At 38.9% G+C, this 22,182-nt stretch overlaps 1 protein-coding gene across 3 annotated transcripts in view; it reads left to right on the top strand.

The window, feature by feature from the left end:
• TGFBR1 (transforming growth factor beta receptor 1) overlaps positions 1 to 22,182 on the top strand; it is a 69,283-nt gene that overhangs the window by 18,310 nt on the left and 28,791 nt on the right. For 2 of the 3 annotated variants that reach the window (XM_036855563.1, XM_036855565.1), the window contains exons 2-3: positions 16,851 to 17,096; positions 20,014 to 20,256. In XM_036855563.1, coding sequence (XP_036711458.1) covers positions 16,851 to 17,096; positions 20,014 to 20,256 — 489 coding nt within the window. The remainder of the gene's footprint in view (positions 1 to 16,850; positions 17,097 to 20,013; positions 20,257 to 22,182) is intronic. The other variant, XM_036855564.1, reaches the window with a different exon arrangement.

Below are 22,182 nucleotides of genomic sequence, written 5' to 3' on the forward strand. Positions count from 1 at the left end.
ATATTAAAAAAACAAATACAGTGTTGTGCACTATGTGGATTTTCACTTAATATATCTTCAGGTCGGTCTACATTAGTACATAGAAAACATCATATTTTTGTGTGTGTGTGTGTGGCTATATGATCTTCCATTTCATAGTGGTACCATTATTTTACCAGTTCTATTGATAGATGCATAGGAAAAATTACAGTCTAGTATAACTGATTAGGAAATTAATAACCTGTTATGTAAGTATATGTAAGCCACTTTACACATGTACAAGTTTATCTATAAGCTATATTCCTTCTGGGTCAGAGGGTATGTTCATTTGTAATTTTGAAAGTGTTGGGTTGTCCTCCATTTATATGATGAGAGAAGTTATTCTGGGCAATGGGATATTTTACATCAAATGGACTTGAGAGGTACGTACATGGGAATTTTGGACAGTTGAAAGGAGAGCACTGAGAATTGGGGAAAAGATTTCAAAAATGAAGGTAGTAAGGGGTAAAAGAGAAAATTTGCTTGCTTGGCCATTTTATTGAGGACCCTGCTAGTAGCAACCAGTCACATACTAAAGAGATATTCCTTGGATGTTTTTTTAAGAAACACATACTGGATCTCTCCTGTGTGCCAGGATCTAGGGATGCGGAGATGCTTAAAGCATTAAACTAGTTCCTGACCTGAAGCAGTTCATAGTTTAATGGAGGAAAAAGAATAAACTATTATAAAATGAGGTGCACTGCTGTAGTTATTGTACCTTGAAGATGTTAAGTTGAACTAGGTCAAAAAATGAAAACGTGGATATTTAATATTTGATGTAACTTGTAAAATAATAGAATCTTACTATTTAAAGGATTGTTGAGTTTTGGACTAACTTTTCATTTGTTACAGAAGATCCCTACTTCATGAACTCTGGCTATTGGTCATTAAGCCTCTGCTTAAATATCTCTAATGACAGGGAAGTCATAACCTTCTGAGCAGCCAATTCCATTGTAGGGAGGAGCTGTAGTTAGGAAATGATTCTTTATGAAACAAAATTTACCACTTGCTGACCTCATGATTTGATTTAGTATTGGAGTAAGATAAATTGACTCAGTTGCTACATCTATAAAATGAGATTGTCTTCACAGCTATGGTATCTTTCAGATCAAACTTTGCTGAATTAATTCTTTGATTCTCTGACTCATTTACATGGCAGATTGATATTCAAGTAACACTTACTGATTAGTTGTTGTATTGGATATTTGTGGGATTTTGTGCCCAGTTCTCCCTCTGTCTCCCCCATCACCATGGCTACAGTTAACAGTAAATGTTGTTGACTCTTTTTAAATCTGTTCTTAAACAGATTCCCCAAATCTACTAAGCAATTATCCTGCACTTCTGCAGTTTATTTTGAACCTAAGTGAAGGCCTTTGTAGTAATTGCCCCTATTAAATCTCATCTTGCCATTTAGGCAGCCTTTTCGTAGTGTGCTTTTCTCTGATAACAGTTAACATTATATCAGCTAATTCTGTGGAGCTTTGGAGACTAGAAAATGGAGGTATTGTGAAAACCAAGTGATTGAGAATTTCAAAGTGCCCTCATTCGTTTGTTGAATTACATAAATGATTCTTCTTAAGTGCTTTAAATGTGACAGAAGTAAATGGAATTTATCTGAAGAAATGTTTGGATAAGTCAGGTTTTTGTTTTGAAGCCCAACATTTAGGAGTGAAATGTTATCCAGACTAAAGGAGAGATTACTTTCACAATGTTTGGTGCCGTTATTTTGATAAGCTCACGTTGACATTACTGCTGCAGAGCAACCCAGAGGGTGTGGAGTTAAGAAGAACCACTGAATCCTTTGAGGAACAAAGCCCTTAGCAGTAGGCTAGAGGGAGTTGTGGACAAGGGTTTTAGCCTTGTTTATAGAGATATGCAGCATATTTTAAAAAGAGGAAGAGAACCTATGCGGTTCCCTAGACTTGGAAGAGGGAGAAGAGGAGAGGATAGGCCTCCTTGAGATGGGAGTGGAGAGAAGAGAGAAAGGTGGTTTACTCAGAGAAGCTCGAGTAGACCAGTAGACTAGATGGTAAATTGACATTAGTACTGGAAAGGATTTAACTTTGAACTTTTGCCTTTGCCTTTGCCAGCAATGGCGTGATCTTCTGCTTTTAAGCTAGCTAAGCAGACTGAATAAAAGGCATTGTGCGTGTTAGTTCCTTTACCTGTCTGTTGGTGTGTATTTGTTATATTTGGAGATACTGACTGTGCTGTAAAGAATAACTGTGCTGTAATAGACAGGGTAAGGGAAAGAAGTGTCATTACCAGCAAAGTCAGAGTGGTGAAAAGATTGGAATCCAGTGTCTGGTGAGAGCAGTCTTCATCCTCCTGTTCCTTTTTAGCTGCTGATCTGTCTTATGTCTTAGCAAGAAAAAAACCTCTGAATCCTTCCAGGGGCCTTTTTTTTTATCACAGATACCACTCTTGGAGGAATAATGCTTATTTGGTTTTGAATGTGTTGACTTTGCACTAACAGGTAAGCCAAAGTACGCCCTGGAAGGCAGTTAGAAAAGGAGTTTGGAGCACAAGTGCAAGGAACGGGGAGTTTAGAGATAGATGTGAGCTGCAGCAAAGGGCTGAGTGTGCTGGTGGGCGCAGTGTCATGTGACTGAGACAGAAGGTTGTCAGTGTGTCTCATGTCCTAAAATATTTAGAAAAGAATGAATTCAATCAAAAGGGCATCACTAGTGAATTTCAATGAGATGTTTCAGTCTAGTTCTTGATGGGGGAAGATGGGTGATGGAAGGATAGAGAGACCAAATAACAAGGGTTGAAAAAGGAGAGAGTATTGAAGGGTATGCCTAAAAAGAAGGGTAAGTTGTATAGACAGTCACTTTAGGCCTGGGAAGACAAAGTTTCTGGTACTAATTTTTATTTCATCAACAAGGCTCATAGAAATGCCTGTTCCATATACTATTCACAGGCTGTCTACCTCTCAGTTGTCAGCTATAAGGGCTTGTGAATCAACCCTTGGTAGCCCTGGTATTAGGTAGAAGTAATAGTGCCTTGATATGTGACCGCTGGATACACTGAAATGAAGGAATCATGGAAATTTCCTTTACAGATGGGACCAAGAGCCAGAATCTCAACTTGGAATTTAGCCCTCTGATACTAGAATATAGTGAAAATGATAACCGCTCTTTTTACTCTTGCCACTTCCCTTGACAGCTAGATGTTTGGTTTCTGACAGTCCTTCATGTCACACCAACATCTTCAAACTCGACAATTCTATGACCTATTCTGCAATATTTGGAAATTCCTACTGCTAATAATTGTATTCCTGGCCTGGGACTGACAGTTTTCTGTGAACACAGTAACTTTTCATTGCAGTGCTGAATCACAGAGAAATCTTTGTGAATACATTTTTTTAAAAATTTTATTTATTTATGGCTGTGTTGGGTCTTCGTTTCTGTGCGAGGGCTTTCTCCAGTTGCGGCAAGTGGGGGCCACTCTTCATCGCGGTGCGCGGGCCTCTCACTATCACGGCCTCTCCTGTTGCAGAGCGCAGGCTTCAGACGCGCAGGCTCAGTAATTGTGGCTCACAGGCCCAGTTGCTCCATGGCATGTGGGATCCTCCCAGACCAGGGCCCGAACCCGCGTCCCCTGCACCGGCAGGCAGACTCTCAACCACTGCACCACCAGGGAAGCCCCTGTGAATACATTTTAATAGGGATCAAGCTTAAGTTAAATTTTAGTTGCAGGAGAGCTACCAGTGCAAATAGTTAAAGTGATGATTAACTGAGTAATACCTTCCATGCATAGGCAAGTTTGCACATGCATAGGTTGTAACAAGTACATCATGTCTTACCTTTCTGTCTAGAGGCTAGAGTTTTGTGTTTCTGTTCGACCTTGATTGTAACACGAGTGCAGATTTCCAAAATGTTTAAGTGTGGGAAAATGTGCATCTTAGAATTGAGGAAGCTGTGGCTACTAGTAGAGATTGGGGCACAGAAGCAAAAGGTGGCCAAGGTAGGAGAAAGGCACTAAACAGGGAGTTTAGTTCTTACCTTTGCAATCAAGCAGAAAAGTCAACAGGAAGCTGTGCTATTGAAAAGTTTGAGTTACTTCACATATGGATACCACATAGAAAAGAACCACATATACTTATTCAGGTTCATGATGATAATTTACTCACATCCACCTTAGGCTGGGTAGAATATTGTTACAAGTCATTTTGTACTCCTAAATTTTGGTTTCTTCATTAATAAAATGGTAGAACTGCATTAGAACTAGATAATTTTCAAGGTTTTGTGTGGTTCTGTCAGTCCAGGATTCCACAGTGGAATTTAGGCACTACATTTGGGAATAGGTGTTTCTTTGGTGGCCTACAGATAAAAATCATGTTTGGAACAATGCTATGTATTATATGTGATAATTCTGTATGTTCACATAATTTATATTAGTTTCAGAATATGTTAATGTATCTCATTTGATAATCTCAATGAGATAATGAAATAGGTCAGGAAGGTATTATATTCATTTTGCTGATGAAATGAAACCATTGTGGTTAGCATATTGAATAGTTATTTAAATTTGATGATCTTATTAACACTTGAGATACTAGTCACGAGGATGAAATCTTGCCGCTGAGGAAGAAAACCCTGTCAAAACAGCTTCCCTACCTTCATCTATCTGGCAAATTTACATATTCTCCAGTTCTGACTTGAATATCCTGCAAAGCTTTTCTTGATTTTTCTTATACCTCAGCATATTTGAAGCACTCTGATCAGCCTGCTCAGGACTCTGGATTTGAATGATCCGTTTAATGCCTTACTCATTCACCCTAGTGAACTCCTTAAGTCCAGATACCTTACACCCCACAGCCTACATAGCACCTGGCATATAGAGATGCTCAATGAAAAATTGCAGAATGAAATGAAAGAGCCCAGTTGATGGGCTGGTGTTAAAAGGGTGCTGTGGAGGAGGGGAAACTTGGGCTCTGGGGTGGGAAGAAGACATCTTGTATACTTTTTTTTAGATAGAAGTTTTGCCCTGTACATGGATTTAAAAATTAAAAAAACAAAACAATAACCTAGTTTAATAAAAGGGAGGTAGCTAGGGGTCAGATCTATTAATGAAATAAATTTGGATTTTTAAATAATGGGAATTAAAGCTCATGAATTCATGGGAATTTTTAAATTTCTGTTTTGTTTTTTCCCTAAACTATATTACTATATCATACACATTTAACAGCAACTTTATATTTAATTAAGACTGATTTAGAGTACTGCAATCAAATTTTTTAATTCCCTCAAGAAATAAACCCGTACCTGGTTAAGCATTGTGTTATATGATGTTTATATTTATCTAGAGACCTGTTCTTCTTATTGAAAGACTCTTGTTAAGAGAAGCCCTTTTTTAGCACTGACTTTCTCAAACTTGCCATAATGTAATGACCCCTTTTAAAAGAAAAATACAAATGTATTTTTCATAGTAGTTGTATAGACATGAAAGTAGATATAAAATCTTTGTCTTTGGCTCATTGACAACTATAAACCAAGTCTGCAAATTAAATATAAAGACAATTATACAAAGCCAAGAAATTCAAATTAATACAGTTATTCAGTGTGACGGATGATATTTAGGTTTCACAGTAGAAAAAAATAGCCTTGGGTCTGATTCCATTTTAAATCTGTTTCTATATTTTAACTTCAGTGATACTGAAAGCTGCAAGTGCTGATTCTCAGATGTAATGTTGTGCAAGGTGGTATTAATTTCTTCAAGGCTTTTTAAGTTCAGGTTTTTCAGACCTCATACCTAACCAAACACTTGCCCGCACACATTCCTCAAATACCAATTTTAATGAGATGTCAATTGTGATGTTCACTTGCTGATGAGGTTAACATTATGACATTATTGAAATCTTTGTTAAATGGCTCTCTAACACAATTAATGCTGGAAGTGAGAATGGAAAAATGTCACTGCATACTTAACAACCACATTTACTGCTAATGAACTTTTGCAGATTGTACTACAGAGGTAGGACCCATGTAGTACTTGTAGCGTGTATTTGGTATTGGCTTTTGAAAATACCATGAATATACCATGCCTATATCACCATATGGTCTGATGATTCAAGTTCCCTGTACTTTTCACTCTTTAAATTACAGTTACTATGAAACCCTTGCTCGTAGTGTGTGCCATGAGGACATTTGAAGGAGATCTTAACCTAGCTGAAGAAGCAGCAGTGAAAGCCTACTGACAGTACTTGTTTAGATAGCAGTTACTCATGATCCAGAATGTTTCTCATCTTAGATTATCTTTTAAATAAAAATATTTAAAAAAATTTTTGTACACAATTTTAGACTCCCCTTCTTCTCCCAACATATTTGTGACCTCCTGTTTGGGAAACACCGCTTTGGCCAAAAAAAAAATTTTTCTTTTTTTTTTTTTGGCCGCGCTGCGCAGCACGTGGGATCTTAGTTCCCTGAACAGGGATCGAACTTGCACCCCCACTGCAGTGGAGGCACCCAGTCTTAACCACTGGACCACCAGGGAAGTCCCTGGCAAATATTTTTCTTTCTTTTAAAGAAATTTTTTAAATTTTATCTTTTTATTTTATTTATTTTTTTAACATCTTTATTGGAGTATAATTGCTTTACAGTGGTGTGTTAGTTTCTGCTGTATAACAAAGTGAATCAGCTATACATAGACATATATCCCCATATCCCCTCCCTCTTGCGTCTCCCTCCCACCCTCCCTATCCCACCCTTCTAGGTGGTCACAAAGCAACAAGCTGATCTCCCTGTGCTATGCGGCTGCTTCCCACTAGCTAGCTATTTTACATTTGGTAGTGTATATATGTCCATACCACTCTCTCACTTCGTCCCAGCTTACCCTTCCCACTCCCTGTGTCCTCAAGTCCATTCTCTATGTCTGCGTCTTTATTCCTGTCCTGCCCCTAGGTTCTTCATATCCATTTTTTTTTTTTTTTTTAGATTCCATATATATGTGTTAGCATATGGTATTTTTCTCTTTCTGACTTACTTCACTCTGTATAGCAGACTCTAGGTCCATCCACCTCACTATAAATAACTCCATTTTGTTTCTTTTTATGGCTGAGTAATATTCCATTGTATATATGTGCCACATCTTCTTTATCCATTCATCTGTCGATGGACACTTAGGTTGCTTCCATGTCATGGCTATTGCAAATAGAGCTGCAGTGAACATTGTGGTACATGACTCTTTTTGAATTATGGTTTTCTCAGGGTATATGCGCAGTAGTGGGATTGCTGGGTCGTATGGTCGTTCTATTTTTAGTTTTTTAAGGAACCTCCATACTGTTCTCCATGGTGGCTGTATCAATTAACATTCCCACCAACAGTGCAAGAGGGTTCCCTTTTCTCCACACCCTCTCCAGCATTCATTGTTTGTAGATTTTTTGATGATGGCCATTCTGACTGGTGTGAGGTGATACCTCATTGTAGTTTTGATTTGCATTTCTCTGATGATTAGTGATGTTGAGCATCCTTTCATGCGTTTGTTGGCTATCCGTATATCTTCTTTGGAGAAATGTCTGTTTAGGTCTTCTGCCCATTTTTGGATTGGGTTGTTTGTTTTTTTGATATTGAGCTGCATGAGCTGCTTGTAAATTTTGAAGATTAATCCTTTGTCAGTTGCTTCATTTGCAAATATTTTCTCCCATTGTGAGGGTTGTCTTTTTGTCTTGTTTATGGTTTCCTTTGCTGTGCAAAAGCTTTTAAGTTTCATTAGGTCCCATTTGTTTTTTTTTTTGTTTCTATTCCATTTCTCTAGGAGGTGGGTCAAAAAGGATCTTGCTGTGATTTATGTCATGGAGTGTTCTGCCTATGTTTTCCTCTAAGAGTTTAATAGTGTCTGGCCTTACATTTAGGTCTTTAATCCATTTTGAGTTTATTTGTGTGTGTGGTGTTAGTGTTCTAATTTCATTCTTTTACATGTAGCTGTCCAGTTTTCCCAGCACCACTTATTGAAGAGGCTGTATTTTCTCCATTGTATATTCTTGTCTCCTTTATCAAAAATAAGGTGACCATAAGTGCGTGGGTTTATCTCTGGGTTTTCTATCTTGTTCCATTGATCTATATTTCTGTTTTTGCACCAGTACCATATTGTCTTGATTACTGTAGCTTTGTAGTATAGTCTGAAGTCAGGGAGCCTGATTCCTCCAGCGCCGTTTTTCTTTCTCAGGATTCCTTTGGTTATTCGGGGTGTTTTGTGTTTGAATTGTGGAATTTTTCGTTCTAGTTCTGTGAAAAATGCCATTGGTAGTTTGATAGGGATTGCATTGAATCTGTAGATTGCTTTGGGTAGTATAGTCATTTTCACAATGTTGATTCTTCTAATCCAAGAACATGGTATATCTCTCCATCTGTTTGTTATCATCTTTAATTTCTTTCATCAGTGTCTCATAGTTTCCTGTATACAGGTCTTTTGTCTCCTTAGATAGGTTTATTCCTAGGTATTTTATTCTTTTTGTTGCAATGGTAAATGGGAGTGTTTCCTTAATTTCTCGTTTACATTTTTCATCATTAGTGTATAGGAATGCAAGAGATTTCTGTGCATTAATTTTGTATCCTGCTACTTTACCAAATTCATTGATTAGCTCTAGTAGTTTTCTGGTAGCCCCTTTAGGATTCTCTATGTATAGTATCATGTCATCTGTAAACAGTGACAGCTTTACTTCTTCTTTTCCGATTTGGATTCCTTTTATTTCTTTTTCTTCTCTGATTGCTGTGGCTAACACTTCCAAAACTATGTTGAATAATAGTGGTGAGAGTGGGCAACCTTGTCTTGTTCCTGATCTTAGTGGAAATGGTTTGTTTTTCACCGTTGAGAACGATGTTGGCTGTGGGTTTGTCATATATGGCCTGTATTATGTTGAGGTAAGTTCCCTCTGTGCCTACTTTCTGGAGTGTTTTTATCATAAATCGGTGTTGAATTTTGTCGAAAGCTTTTTCTGCATCTATTGAGATGATCATATGGTTTTTATCCTTCAGTTTGTTAATATGGTGTATCACATTGATGGATTTGCGTATAATAAAGAATCCTTGCATTCCTGGGATAAACCCCACTTGATCATGGTGTATGATCCTTTTAATGTGCTGTTGGATTCTGTTTGCTAGTATTTTGTTGAGGATTTTTGCATCTATGTTCATCAGTGATATTGGCCTGTAGTTTTCTTTCTTTGTAACATCTTTGTCTCGTTTTGGTATCAGGGTGATGGTGGCCTCGTAGAATGAGTTTGGGAGTGTTCCTCCCTCTGATATATTTTGGAAGAGTTTGAGAAGGATAGGTGTTAGCTCTTCCCTAAATGTTTGATAGAATTCGCCTGTGAAGCCATCTGGTTCTGGGCTTTTGTTTGTTGGAAGATTTTTAATCACAGTCTCAATTTCATTGCTTGTGATTGGTCTGTTTATATTTTCTATTTCTTCCTGCTTCAGTCTCAGAAAGTTGTGCTTTTCTAAGAATTTGTCCATTTCTTCCAGGTTGTGCATTTTATTGGCATATAGTTGCTTGTAGTAATCTCTCATGATCCTTTGTATTTCTGCAGTGTCAGTTGTTCTCCTTTTTCATTTCTAATTCTATTGATTTGAGTCTTCTCCCTTCTTTTCTTGATGAGTCTGGGTAACGGTTTAATCAATTTTGTTTACCCTCTCAAAGAACCAGCTTTTAGTTTTATTGATCTTTGCTATCATTTCCTTCATTTCTTTTTCATTTATTTCTGGTCTGATCTTTATGATTTCTTTCCTTCTGCTAACTTTAGGGGGTTTCTTGTTCTTTTTTCTCTAATTGCTTTAGATGTAAGGTTAGGTTGTTTATTTGAGATGTTTCTTGTTTCTTGAGGTAGGGTTGTATTGCTCTAAACTTCCCTCTTAGAACTGCTTTTGCTGCATCCCGTAAGTTTTGGGTCATCGTGTTTTGTTTTGTTTTTTTTCTTAAAGAGTTGCCTCAAGAAACTTTATTATGTTGTTTGGTCTGTTGAATGGAAATTGTTTCTTTTTTTTTTATTAATTAATTTATTTATGGCTGTGTTGGGTCTTCATTTCTGTGCGAGGGCTTTCTCTAGTTGTGGCAAGCGGGGGCCACTCTTCATTGTGGTGCGCGGGCCTCTCACTATCGCGGCCTCTCTTGTTGTGGAGCACAGGCTCAGTAATTGTGGCTCACGGGCCCAGTTGCTATGCGGCATGTGGGATCTTCCCAGACCAGGGCTCGAACCCATGTCCCCTGCGTTGGCAGGCAGATTCTCAACCACTGCACCACCAGGGAAGCCCGGTCATCGTGTTTTCATTGTCATTTGTTTCTAGGTATTTTTTGATTTCCTCTTTGATTTCTTCAGTGATCTCTTGGTTATTTAGTAGTGTATTGTTTAGCCCCCATGTGTTTGTATTTTTTACAGATTTTTTCCTGTAATTGATATCTAGTCTCATAGCATTGTGGTCGGAAAAGATACCTGATATGATTTCAATTTTCTTAAATTTACCAATGCTTGATTTGTGACCCAAGATATGATCTATCCTGGAAAATGTTCCATGAGTACTTGAGAAGAAAGTGTATTCTGTTGTTTTTGGATGGAATGTCCTATAAATATCAATTAAGTCCATCTTGTTTAATATATCATTTAAAGCTTGTGTTTCCTTATTTATTTTCATTTTGGATGATCTGTCCATTGGTGAAAGTGGGGTGTTAAAGTCCCCTATTATTATTGTGTTACTGTTGATCTCCCCTTTTATGGCTGTTAGCATTCGCCTTATGTGTTGAGGTGCTCCTATGTTGGGTGCATAAATATTTACAATTGTTATATCTTCTTCTTGGATTGATCCCTTGATCATTATGTAGTGTCCTTCTTTGTCTCTTGTAATAGTTTTTGTTTTAAAGTCTATTTTGTCTGATATGAGAATTGCTACTCCAGCTTTCTTTTGATTTCCATTTGCATGGAATATATTTCCCTCCCCTCACTTTCAGTCTGTATGTGTCCCTAGGTCTGAAGTGGGTCTCTTGTAGACAGCATATATACAGGTCTTGATTTTTGTATCCATTCAGCCAGTCTATGTCTTTTTTGCCTGGAGCATTTAATCCATTTACATTTAAGGTAGTTATTGATATGTATGTTGCTATTACCATTTTCTTAATTGTTTTGGGTTTGTTAGAGTAGGTCTTTTCCTTCTCCTGTGTTTCCTGCCTACAGAAGTTTCTTTAGCATTTGTTTTATAGCTGGTTTGGTGGTGCTGAATTCTCTTAGCTTCTGCTTGTCTGTAAAGGTTTTAATTTCTTCGCGAAATCCGAATGAGATCCTTGCTGGTAATCTTGGTTGTAGGTTTTTCCCTTTCATCACTTTAAATATGTCCTGCCACTCCCTTCTGGCTTGCGTAGTTTCTGCTGAAAGATCAGCTGTTAACCTTTTGGGGATTTCCTTGTATGTTATTTGTTGTTTTTCCCTTGCCGCTTTTAATATTTTTTCTTTGTATTTAATTTTTGATAGTTTGATTAATATGTGTCTTGGCGTGTTTCTCCTTGGATTTACCCTGTATGGGACTCTCTGCGCTTCCTGGACTTGATTAACTATTTCCTTTCCCATATTAGGGACGTTTTCAACTATAATCTCTTCAAATATTTTCTCAGTCCCCTTCTTTTTTCTCTTCGTCTTCTGGGACCCCTATAATTCAGATGCTGGTGCGTTTAATGTTGGCCCAGAGGTCTCTGAGACTGTCCTCAATTCTTTTCATTCTTTTTTCTTTATTCTGCTCTGCAGTAGTTATTTCCACTATTTTATCTTCCAGGTCACTTATCTGTTTTTCTGCCTTAGTTATTCTGCTATTGAGTCCTTCTAGAGAATTTTTAATTTCATTTATTGTGTTGTTCGTCACTGTTTGTTTGCTCTTTAGTTCTTCTAGGTCCTTGTTAAACGTTTCTTGTATTTTCTCCATTCTATTCCGAAAATTTTGGATCTTTACTATCATTATTCTGAATTCTTTTTCAGGTAGACTGCCTATTTCCTCTTCATTTGTTACGTCTGGTGGGTTTTTACCTTGCTTCTTCATCTGCTGTGTGTTTCTCTGTCTTCTCATTTTGCTTAACTTACTGTGTTTGGGGTCTCCTTTTCGCAGGCTGCAGGTTCGTAGTTCCCATTGTTTTTGGTGTCTTCCCCCAGTGGCTAAGGTTGGTTCAGTGGGTTGCGTAGGCTTCCTGGTGGAGGGGACTGGTGCCTGTGTTCTGGTGAATGTGGCTGGATCTTGTCTTTCTGGTGGGCAGGACCACATCCGGTGGTGTGTTTGGGGTGTCTGTGACCTTATTATGATTTTAGGCAGCCTCTCTGCTAATGGGTGGGGTTGTGTTCCTGTCTTGATAGTTGTTTGGCATAGGGTGTCCAGCACTGTAGCTTGCTGGTCGTTGAGTGGAACTGGGTCTTAGCATTGAGATGGAGACCTCTGGAAGAGCTTTTGCCATTTGATATTACGTGGAGCCGGGAGGTCTCTGGTGGACCAATGTCCTGAACTCGGCTTTCCCACCTCAGAGGCACAGGCCTGACACCTGACCGGAGCATGAAGACCCTGTCAGCCACACAGCTCAGACGAAAAGGGAGAAAAAAAGAAAGAGAAAGAAAACAATAAAATAAAATAAAGTTATTAAAATAAAAAATAATTATTAAAAATAAAAAAAATTAAAGAGTAATTTTAAAAAAAGAAGAGAGCATCCAAACCAAAAAACAAATCCACCAATGATAACAAGCACTAAAAACTATACTTAAAACAAAACAAAACAAAAAAGCAAAAACGGACAGACAGAACCCTAGGACAAATGGTAAAAGCAAAGCTATACAGACAAAAATCACACAAAGAAGCATACACACACACACTCACAAAAAGAGAAAAAGGAAAAAAATATATATATCATTGCTTCCAAAGTCCACTGCCTCAATTTTGGGATAACTCATTGTCTATTCAGGTATTCCACAGATGCAGGGTACATCAAGTTGATTGTGGAGATTTAATCCGCTGCTCCTGAGGGTGCTGGAAGAAATTTCCCTTTCTCTTCTTTGTTCACACAGCTCCTGGGGTTCAGCTTTGGATTTGGCCCCGCCTCTGCGTGTAGGTCACCTGAGGGCGTCTGTTCTTTGCTCAGACAGGACGGGGTTAAAGGAGCAGCTGATTCGGGGGCTCTGGCTCACTCAGGCCAGGGGGAGGGAGGGGTACGGAATGCAGGGCGAGCCTGCGGCGGCAGAGGCCAGTGTGACGTTGCAACAGCCTGAAGTGCCGTGTAGTCTCCCAAGGAAGTTGTCCCTGGATCATGGGACCTTGCCAGTGGTGGGATGCACAGGGTCTTGGGAGGGGAGGTGTGGATAGTGACCTGTGCTTGCACACAGGCTTCTTGGTGGCTGCAGTAGCAGCCTTAGCATTTCATGTCCATCTCTGGTGTCCATGCTGATAGCCGCAGCTCGCACCCATCTCTGGAGCTTGTTTAAGCGGTGCTCTGAATCCCCTCTCCTCGCACACCCTGAAACAATGGTCTCTTGCCTCTTAGGCAGTTCCAGACTTTTTCCCGGACTCCCTCCTGGCTAGCTGTGGCGCACTAGCCCCCTTCAGGCTGTGTTCACACAGCCAACCCCAGTCCTCTCCCTGGGATCTGACCTCCGAAGCCTGAGCCTCAGCTCCCAGCCCCCACTCGTCCTGGCCAGCGGGTGAGCAGACAAGCCTCTCAGGCTGGTGAGTGCTGGTTGGCACCGATCCTCTGTGCGGGAATCTCTCCGCTTTGCCCTCTGCATCCCTGTTGTTGCGCTCTCCTCCGTGGCTCCGCAGCTTCCCTCCTGCCATACCCCGTCTTAGCCAGTGAAGGGGCTTCCTAGTGTGTGGAAACTTTTCCTCCTTCACAGCTCCCTCCCAGAGGTGCAGGTCCTGTCCCTATTCTTTTGTCTCTGTTTTTTCTTTTTTCTTTTGCCCTACTCAGGTATGTGGGGAGTTTCTTGCCTTTTGGGAAGTCTGAGGTCTTCTGCCAGCGTTCAGTAGGTGTTCTGTAGGAGTTGTTCCACATGTAGATGTATTTCTGATGTATTTGTGGGGAGGAAGGTGATCTCCACGTCTCACTCCTCTGCCATCTTGAAGGTCTCCCTTGCAGATATTTTGCTGATCACTGTCTAGGAGTACAGGATTCAAAGATGGGAAAATAAAACAAATTTTAAAAACTTGGCCCTCCTTAATGTAATGAGAGACACTTTAACGGCAAAGTGTAAGTAGATTGATTTGTGCTAACCTAAAGGTATGCAAAGAGGGCTATGGGAAAAAATTGAAAGGAGTCACCCAGTTGTCTTATGGATAGGGGAGAGGTTTAGATCACATCATGGAAAAGACCTTGTTTGAATAGGGTCTTAAAAGACGAGAGGGTGGGTTTCAACTAGGAAGAGAGATAGTATGTGTAAAGACCAAGGTCATGAAAGACATGATTATCATAATGATGAGATGTGTATGGCCCAGGATAGCATTTGTAATGTGAGCAGTAAGTTGGAACCCCAAAGTAGAAGTTTTAATTGTTAGACCCACTGTTTAGCTCTTATTTCATATACTCTAAGGGAGCCATGAAGATCGTAGAACAGGGAGAGGTATTCATGGCAGTATTTTTATATGTAGCAATTACCACAGTGTATTGTAATGTTCTCCTTCACTGGTTGTTGGAGCTCCTCAAGGGCTATGACCATGAGTTACAAATCTTTGTATACTAAGCTTTTGGTAGAGCAGCTGTTAAAGCTAATGCTTAGAAAACATTGGTTGAATGATTAATCATGAGTAAAGAGGATTCGGGAGAGAATAATGACAATCTCCTGTGGTGGTTTTAATTTCTTGTGGGTGATAGACCACTTTGTGGTTCTGTTGAAAGCAATAAACCTTCTCCTTGAAAAGGTAAATACGTACAACATTTGGCCTACAGTTTCATGGGATCCTTGTATCCCTGAAGCCAGTCTGTGGATTCCTGGTTCAGAATCCCTCCTTAGGAAATTATACCCAGGGAACCTACAATCACCACCAAACCTCACCATGAATAAACTACTGTCTCTTTTAACAGTCTTTTAAATGTTAGATTATAACTGTATCTTTTTCTTATACTTTTCTTGAATTCTCTTCATGCTTGGGAGGATTTAGTTCAAAGAACTGAATTATCTATGGAGAAAGAAAAGAATTTTTATAATGATTAAGGTAAAACTTTCCTGGTCTGTAAAGATAATAGACAAGCATGCTAATTAAGCTAGCAACCAGGAAGCAGCTGCTTAAGGTAATGCTGATGTTCCTTGAGTTTGGGTTTAGCAAGTGAGTTAGGGGTCCTCAAGACCATCCTCCGGCTTGATGATTTGCTAGAAGAACTCATAGGACCCAGAAAAGCTGTTATACTCATGGTTTTTATTTATTATAGTGGAAAGATACATATTAAAATCATCTAAAGGAAAAGGGAAGGCTCATGGGGCAAAGTCCAGGAGAAACCCAGTACAAGGTTCCAGATGTCCTCTCCCAGTGCAGTAGCACAGGTGCACTCCATAGCTTAGCAATGATGTATGACAGCACATGTGAAGTGTTGCCAACCAGGGAAGCTCACCAGAGCCTTGGTGTCCAGGGTTTTCATTGGGGCTCAGTCACAAAGGGTTTGCAGCATTCTTATCAGGGAGAATATTTCAAGGTGTCAGAGCTCATCTCCCAGGAACTGGCCAAGGGCCAGTCCTGAAGACAGGCCTTTCTTGGGGATGTGCAAGGTTTGATCAACTTGGGCCTGCTGAGTGAACCCTTTCCTGCACACCAAGTTAGCTGTTCAGAGTTAGCTAGCTTTCTTCTGGCCTGCCCGCCTAGCCACTCTTTTTCTAGTTACAGTAGACCTCTCATCACAGATGGCCATTCTGCAAACCTGGACTCCTCCTTTGCCCTTGCCAACATGTAATTGTAAAGTTTGATTGGACTCAAGGACATATGTGTGCTTTGTTGTTCCATGAGATCCTAGTGATCTGTCACTCATTCAGCACTTTTTGAATGTTGCTGTGTACCAGGCCTAGTTCTAGATGTGGATCATGAGGGAGAGGAAAAAATAACAGTTATGGTAAGCAGTGTATGCTTTGGGGAACACTTAATCTTGTTGGAGAGCTTAGTGAAAGGTTGTGTGTGTGTATGGGAAGGTGCTGGTGATAATTAGAAGACTTCCCTTAAGTTGAGTATAAAGATCAAATAGATAAAAGTGGGCATGGAGCTAGTGTTTCTCCAGTCATTTTTGTAGCCAGTTGCCTGTGTGATTGGAGCACATATGTATTGTTACCTTGCTTATGAGAAAGTACCCTAATCCTAGTTAGAAGATACATGTCTTTTGGGGGTTTGCAAAGGAGAAAGGAATGTCTGGCTCAATACAAATCTATTTCCATTACTCCATTACCATAAACTTACCCTGACATTTCCAACCTACAGTGAGGAGGTGGTAGTATTTTCACATTGCTCCCCAGTCGGGGGAATATATGAATGCCTACTTTTGGACTGATAAGAATAAGTATAACCTTTATAAATTTCAGTGTACTTTGTTTCAAATGGGAGGCCAAATGCTTGCCTTACATTGATGAAATTGCATGTAACAGTTTTTCTATACTTGGAAGCCAAAAGTTTTAGGAAAAAGCCTGGGTCCAAATTTCAACATGTTTGGCTCCTACATATGTGTGCTTCTTAACAGAATTTGGAACTTCTCAGATTAACAAAGAGTTTGGTTTTTTGAACAGAGCAAAGAAATTGTATAATTATAATAGAATCAGGTATGTTATTAGTACAGAGAATATGGGATAATTTAAAATTGTTAACCTTGAGAATTTTTTCTGATAGGATCTTTTCTTTTCCCCCCAGCATTACAGTGTTTCTGCCACCTTTGTACAAAAGACAATTTTACTTGTGTCACAGATGGGCTCTGCTTTGTCTCTGTCACAGAGACCACAGACAAAGTTATACATAATAGCATGTGTATAGCTGAAATCGACCTAATTCCACGAGACAGGCCATTTGTATGTGCACCATCTTCAAAAACTGGGTCTGTTACTACAACATATTGCTGCAATCAGGACCATTGCAATAAAATAGAACTCCCAACTGTTGGTAAGTTGTTGTATAAGTTTTTTCTTGATACTACAAGAAAAGCTTTTAGACTATGATTTTAGAGCTGGAAGGGATCTTAGAAATTGTCTACCCCAGTTTATTCAGTATAGAGGCAAGAAGTAACTTGTCCAAAGTACTAGAGTTATAAGGGTAGCCAAGATCCTGACTCCTGCGTGTGTGTTGTTTGAGAAGGTGGTTCCAAGATACTTTCTCTGAGGTCTGTTGTGCCTAAAAGGGTAGCCTCCTTTAGAGAATCCTGATAAAGCCCACCATAGCAATATGTCCTCAGAGTATCCCTACTTTGTCCTCAGAGTGAAATTTTTTCCTTGTATAATGCTCCAGCCTTTTAAAGCAGTCAGTAATGGGCGGGAATTGAGAGCAGCACTGAACAGTCCAGGTGCCTTCATTTTGTAATATCACCTTGCCTTATGATCTTTATGTATAAATTATTATATACGATTTCTAGGTTTTTGGTCCTTCACCATAGTTTATATTTTAAAATGTCCTGGAAGAGCCAGGGATTTGAAAGCTTCATAAATGCTTAGGATTAGATTAATTCTAAGGTTCTGATTTAAGATGCCAGTCTGAGCTCATCTGTTTAACTCTTCTGGCACTTTCCCCAAATCCAAAATACCTACTATAATAATCAAAGGTATACAAAAATGAGGAAAACCTATATTAATGCTAAGAGAATTAATGGAAGAAATGCCACCCACATGCCTATAGTTGTGAGGAACTCTGCAGTTTATAGTGCAGATTGTAACAGACTAGTGAAGAACTGACTAACTATAGGAAAAGAAGTAGGTGAAAGACCCTCTTGCAGAATCCCACCAATACCTTAAGCTGAGGGGCTGGGTGTGAGGCTAGGCTACAGGGGCAAACTCTAAATTCTCCTTTAGGAAGCATCTGCTTTCAGTGCTCACTTCCCACTCAGAGTTGGTCTAGGCATCATGCTAATTAAAGTAGGAAGCACTGCTGTAGCTCAGAGGAAAAGGGCCAGTCCTGCCAGTTGTAAAAGGAAGGCAGTCCTCCACCTAGTTCGAGTGATAACAGCAAAGTAAAACCAAATCTTCAGCATGATAGAGAAGGTCCCTGTGGCAAAGCTCTGTCAGACTGTAATTTTTCTGACTTTTTGTTTTTTAATTTTTTCTGACTTTTAATAGGTATCTGCAATTCTAATATGACAAGGTGAATGATAATTCCAGAATTCCCCATTTCCATTGTTTGAAATGGCTTGAAATATCAGAATGGAGACTCACAAAACCTTATGAAGAACTCACTTTATTTTTAATGCTAAAATACACAAATACCTCATTCCCAGGTCCCTGATAATCAGACAGCAAAAAAATTTACCAAATGGAAAGATTCCATGGTTCAAAAGAAGTGAACTGAACTGGATAAATGAGAGTAGATGTCATCCTATGAAATACACTTACAACATGTTAGGGAAGAACTTTCAGACAGTCCAAGGTCTGTTTTCAGTTGTTCACAATGAAACGAGAACATTTCACAGTTGTTAAGATCGCTTTCAGATGAAAAGCTCAATTGATGAATTATTTTTAAAAATGCAGTACTGAAAGTGAACAGCAGACTGGATGTTGTAACTTTATTGTCAAGTGTGAGACAAGCTTAAAGCAAGACAAACTTGAGAAATTGTGTTACAATTCAGAGAAAAAGACAGTTGGTGAGCAAATTAAGAGACATAGAGGACAGATCTAGGTGATCCAATATGCTTAGCATAAAACCAGAAAAAGGCAAAAGGACAGAAGAGAGAAGAAATACTATGTAAAATTAATGAAAAAATACTTAACCAAATATATATAATGAAAAAACTATCAGTTTTCAAGAATAAAGAAAAATTGTGCACACATTCAGCACAAGTGAACACTGGTTACCTATAAAAGGAAAAAAAAAGTTCAGATTTTTTGCTTTTTTTAAATACCAGAAGGCAATGGAATATCATATATTGCTTGTTACCCAAAATTCTTTAGATGAGCCAAGATTTTTCATATATAAAGGCAATAAGCATCTTTAGATAATTAAGTATTCAGTGTATAAGGACCCATATACTCTTTCTGAAAGGAATTACTAGAATTAGGATTCTTTATCATATGAAATCAATCCAAATAAAGATCTCAAGAATGATAAAGATGTGATGTGAAAGAAAGGGTGGTGAGCCATGAACCAGCACGTGTCAGGATGAATGCCAAAATAGTTGTAATTAATGTTTCTGAAACAATGCAAATTGTTAATTGTTAAAAGAGATTATTAAAAAAAAGTCTTTAATTAAAAGTCTAAGTGATTAAAATAAACTAGAAAGTATACACATGCAAACTCTATTAAAAAAAAGATATATTTTTGCATGAAAAAAAATTGGTGGAGATATATACACAGGTGAGTTTGGGGGGGGATGGTGAGGCTGTAGTTCATTTTTTTAAAAATTTTGCTCATCTGTATTTATACTTTTTAATTTTTTTTCCTGCTATGAGCATATACTAGCCTTGGAATAAGAAGATAAGCTAAACTACTTTAAAAAAAAAAGAAAAAAGAAGACAGTGACTTAAGAAATATTTAATGGGAGTTGTTCCAGATTATTGGTTCTTCTATTAAAGATCTGAGAGGGCTAAGTGGGGTGGGGGGTGGTCCTACAGTGTTTGTGGTAGCTGGCCTTGTTATTTAGGGGATGGCTCAAGACTTCAGGAAGACTAAGTGGATGTTGACAGAGCTGGTGATCATAAAAGGAGAGCCAATGGGAGAAGATTAAGTGCTTCACTTGTTACGGGTTTGAGCTCTATGAGCTGCTGTAAAGAGGCTCTGACTAATGGTGGTAGTGGCCAACTGCAGGAAATGTGGAGGATTTAGGAAATTGTGGATGCCGCCTACAGTGTTATTGTTGTTGATGTTTATTTCACTTGAGGCCCTTTTCCAGGAAAGCCATCATCTGGCCTTGGTCCTGTCGAACTGGCAGCTGTCATTGCTGGACCAGTATGCTTCGTCTGCATCTCACTCATGTTGATGGTCTATATCTGCCATAACCGCACTGTCATTCACCATCGAGTGCCAAATGAAGAGGATCCTTCATTAGATCGCCCCTTTATTTCAGAGGGTACTACGTTAAAAGATTTAATTTATGATATGACAACATCGGGTTCTGGATCAGGTAATGTATTTGTTTTTTTCTTTTTCCTAAGATGTCTTTTTAAAATTAACTGTGTTATTTATTAGTTGGCTAAGCCAGTTGGCTTAGTATGTTAAAACTTGGGATAGTGTGAATACTACTCCAGCGTTGAACCTAATAAAGGTCTTTAAGCTAGGTCTGTATCTGACCACGGCTAGTTTAGTAAGGACAAATAGAATTGACTGACTTATTTGAGCAGTAAAAGTAAGTCACCTTCACATTTGTGTAACTTTGAAAACATTCTCACCTTCTCATGACTCTGTGAGAATAAAGACAGTTATTCCTCTGTAGCTGAGGCCGAAGTTCACAGATGTTCAAATAATCTGCAGTTTACCCATTCTCTTCAGGACTGTTTAGCAGCTTTATTTTTGTATTGAAAGCAGGCATGACAGAGAGTGTGTTTGGAATTGTGAAGGTTATTTGCTTTTTCAATATTAAATTGCTGTCTCTGGCTCAGGCCTAGTTTTTTATTAAACTAATGAATTTTTAGTCATTTTCTCACTTTAGAAAAAAGTCTGACCACCTTTTTATTTAATATAGCTTTATGGATCCATGGCCCTTCTGATATTTGCTTTTCTCAGTTCTCTTTGATTTTTGTGGGATCAGAAATAGATTATCTAATTACCTGAAGCAAATTTTGGCATAGCAATCAGTGCTTCATATTTAAATCAAAAAGGGATTTATTTTTTACTTTTTCTTACATGTGCTTTGGAAGGATACTAAGAGAAGAAGACTCCTATCCTCTACAGTATTGTAATTTGACACTTAATTCCTAGCCAGGAATTAAGAGATCTAGATTCCAGTGCAAGCTTTGTCACTGATTGGCTGTCTGATCTTGGTTAAACCATGTTTTCTCCTTGGGCTTCTATTTCCTCATCAGAAATATGGGACAGATACTGCTGATAATAATACTTAAAGTGGTTTGTTAGGACTTTTAAATGAGATGTACTGTCCTTTAAAAAGTATAAATTAACTTCAAATAAGGGCTAGATTCACGGATAAAAAGATTTTAAAAATATGTATAATGAAAATTTCATGAATTTTATAATCAAGTGATTAAAGGAACTTTGTTTTTTTAAATTAATTAATTAATTAATTATATTTTTTGGCTGCGTTGGGTCTTTGTTGCTGTGCACAGGCTTTCTCTAGTTGTGGCGAGTGGGGGCTACTCTTCATTGCGGTGGCTTCTCTTGTTGCGGAGCATGGGCTGTAGGTGCGTGGGCTTCAGTAGTTGTGGCACGCGGGCTCAGCAGTTGTGGAGCACGGGCTTAGTTGCTCCATGGCATGTGGGATCTTCCCGGACCAGGGCTCGAACCCTTGTTCCCTGCATTGGCAGGCAGATTCTTAACCACTGCGCCACCAGGGAAGTCCCTGAAGGAACTTTAAAGCAGAAATTGTGACTGGGGAAGGAATATGACTCTGAAGCACAAAATCACATCTGATGATACAGAAAGTTCACATAATGACAAATATCTTTAAGGGAATGAAGGTATATTCATGTATATGTATGTATGTTTATTCATTTAAATATGAAGAAACTGATTTCATGACATGAAGTTTTCTTCTGTAGAATCTGGCCGTACGTATTCAGTAAGTGAGTTCTGCCCATGACTGCTAGGATACATACAGGCTTACGGTGGAGCCTGGGTCTCTTAAGGCAGCCTTTAGGGATCCCTGTGACTGTTGTGAGGAGGGAGGCAGTGACTGGCTGGACTGAGATGGAGCAGCCTTATACTGAAGATGTGACAGTCTTTGGGCAGGAGTGGTGGAAGAGTGGAGAGAGATTATTTTAGGGTTCCCCTTTGATCCTGAGTTAGTTCAAAGGGTTCCCAAAGAATATCTGGCTCATTCTAGAAGCTAACTTGGACCAAAAAAGTATGATAAGCAGGGGCCAAAGTCACAGAAAAT

The sequence above is a fragment of the Balaenoptera musculus genome, chromosome 6 (genome assembly GCF_009873245.2).
Source record: "Balaenoptera musculus isolate JJ_BM4_2016_0621 chromosome 6, mBalMus1.pri.v3, whole genome shotgun sequence".
NCBI classification, from domain to species: domain Eukaryota; kingdom Metazoa; phylum Chordata; class Mammalia; order Artiodactyla; family Balaenopteridae; genus Balaenoptera; species Balaenoptera musculus.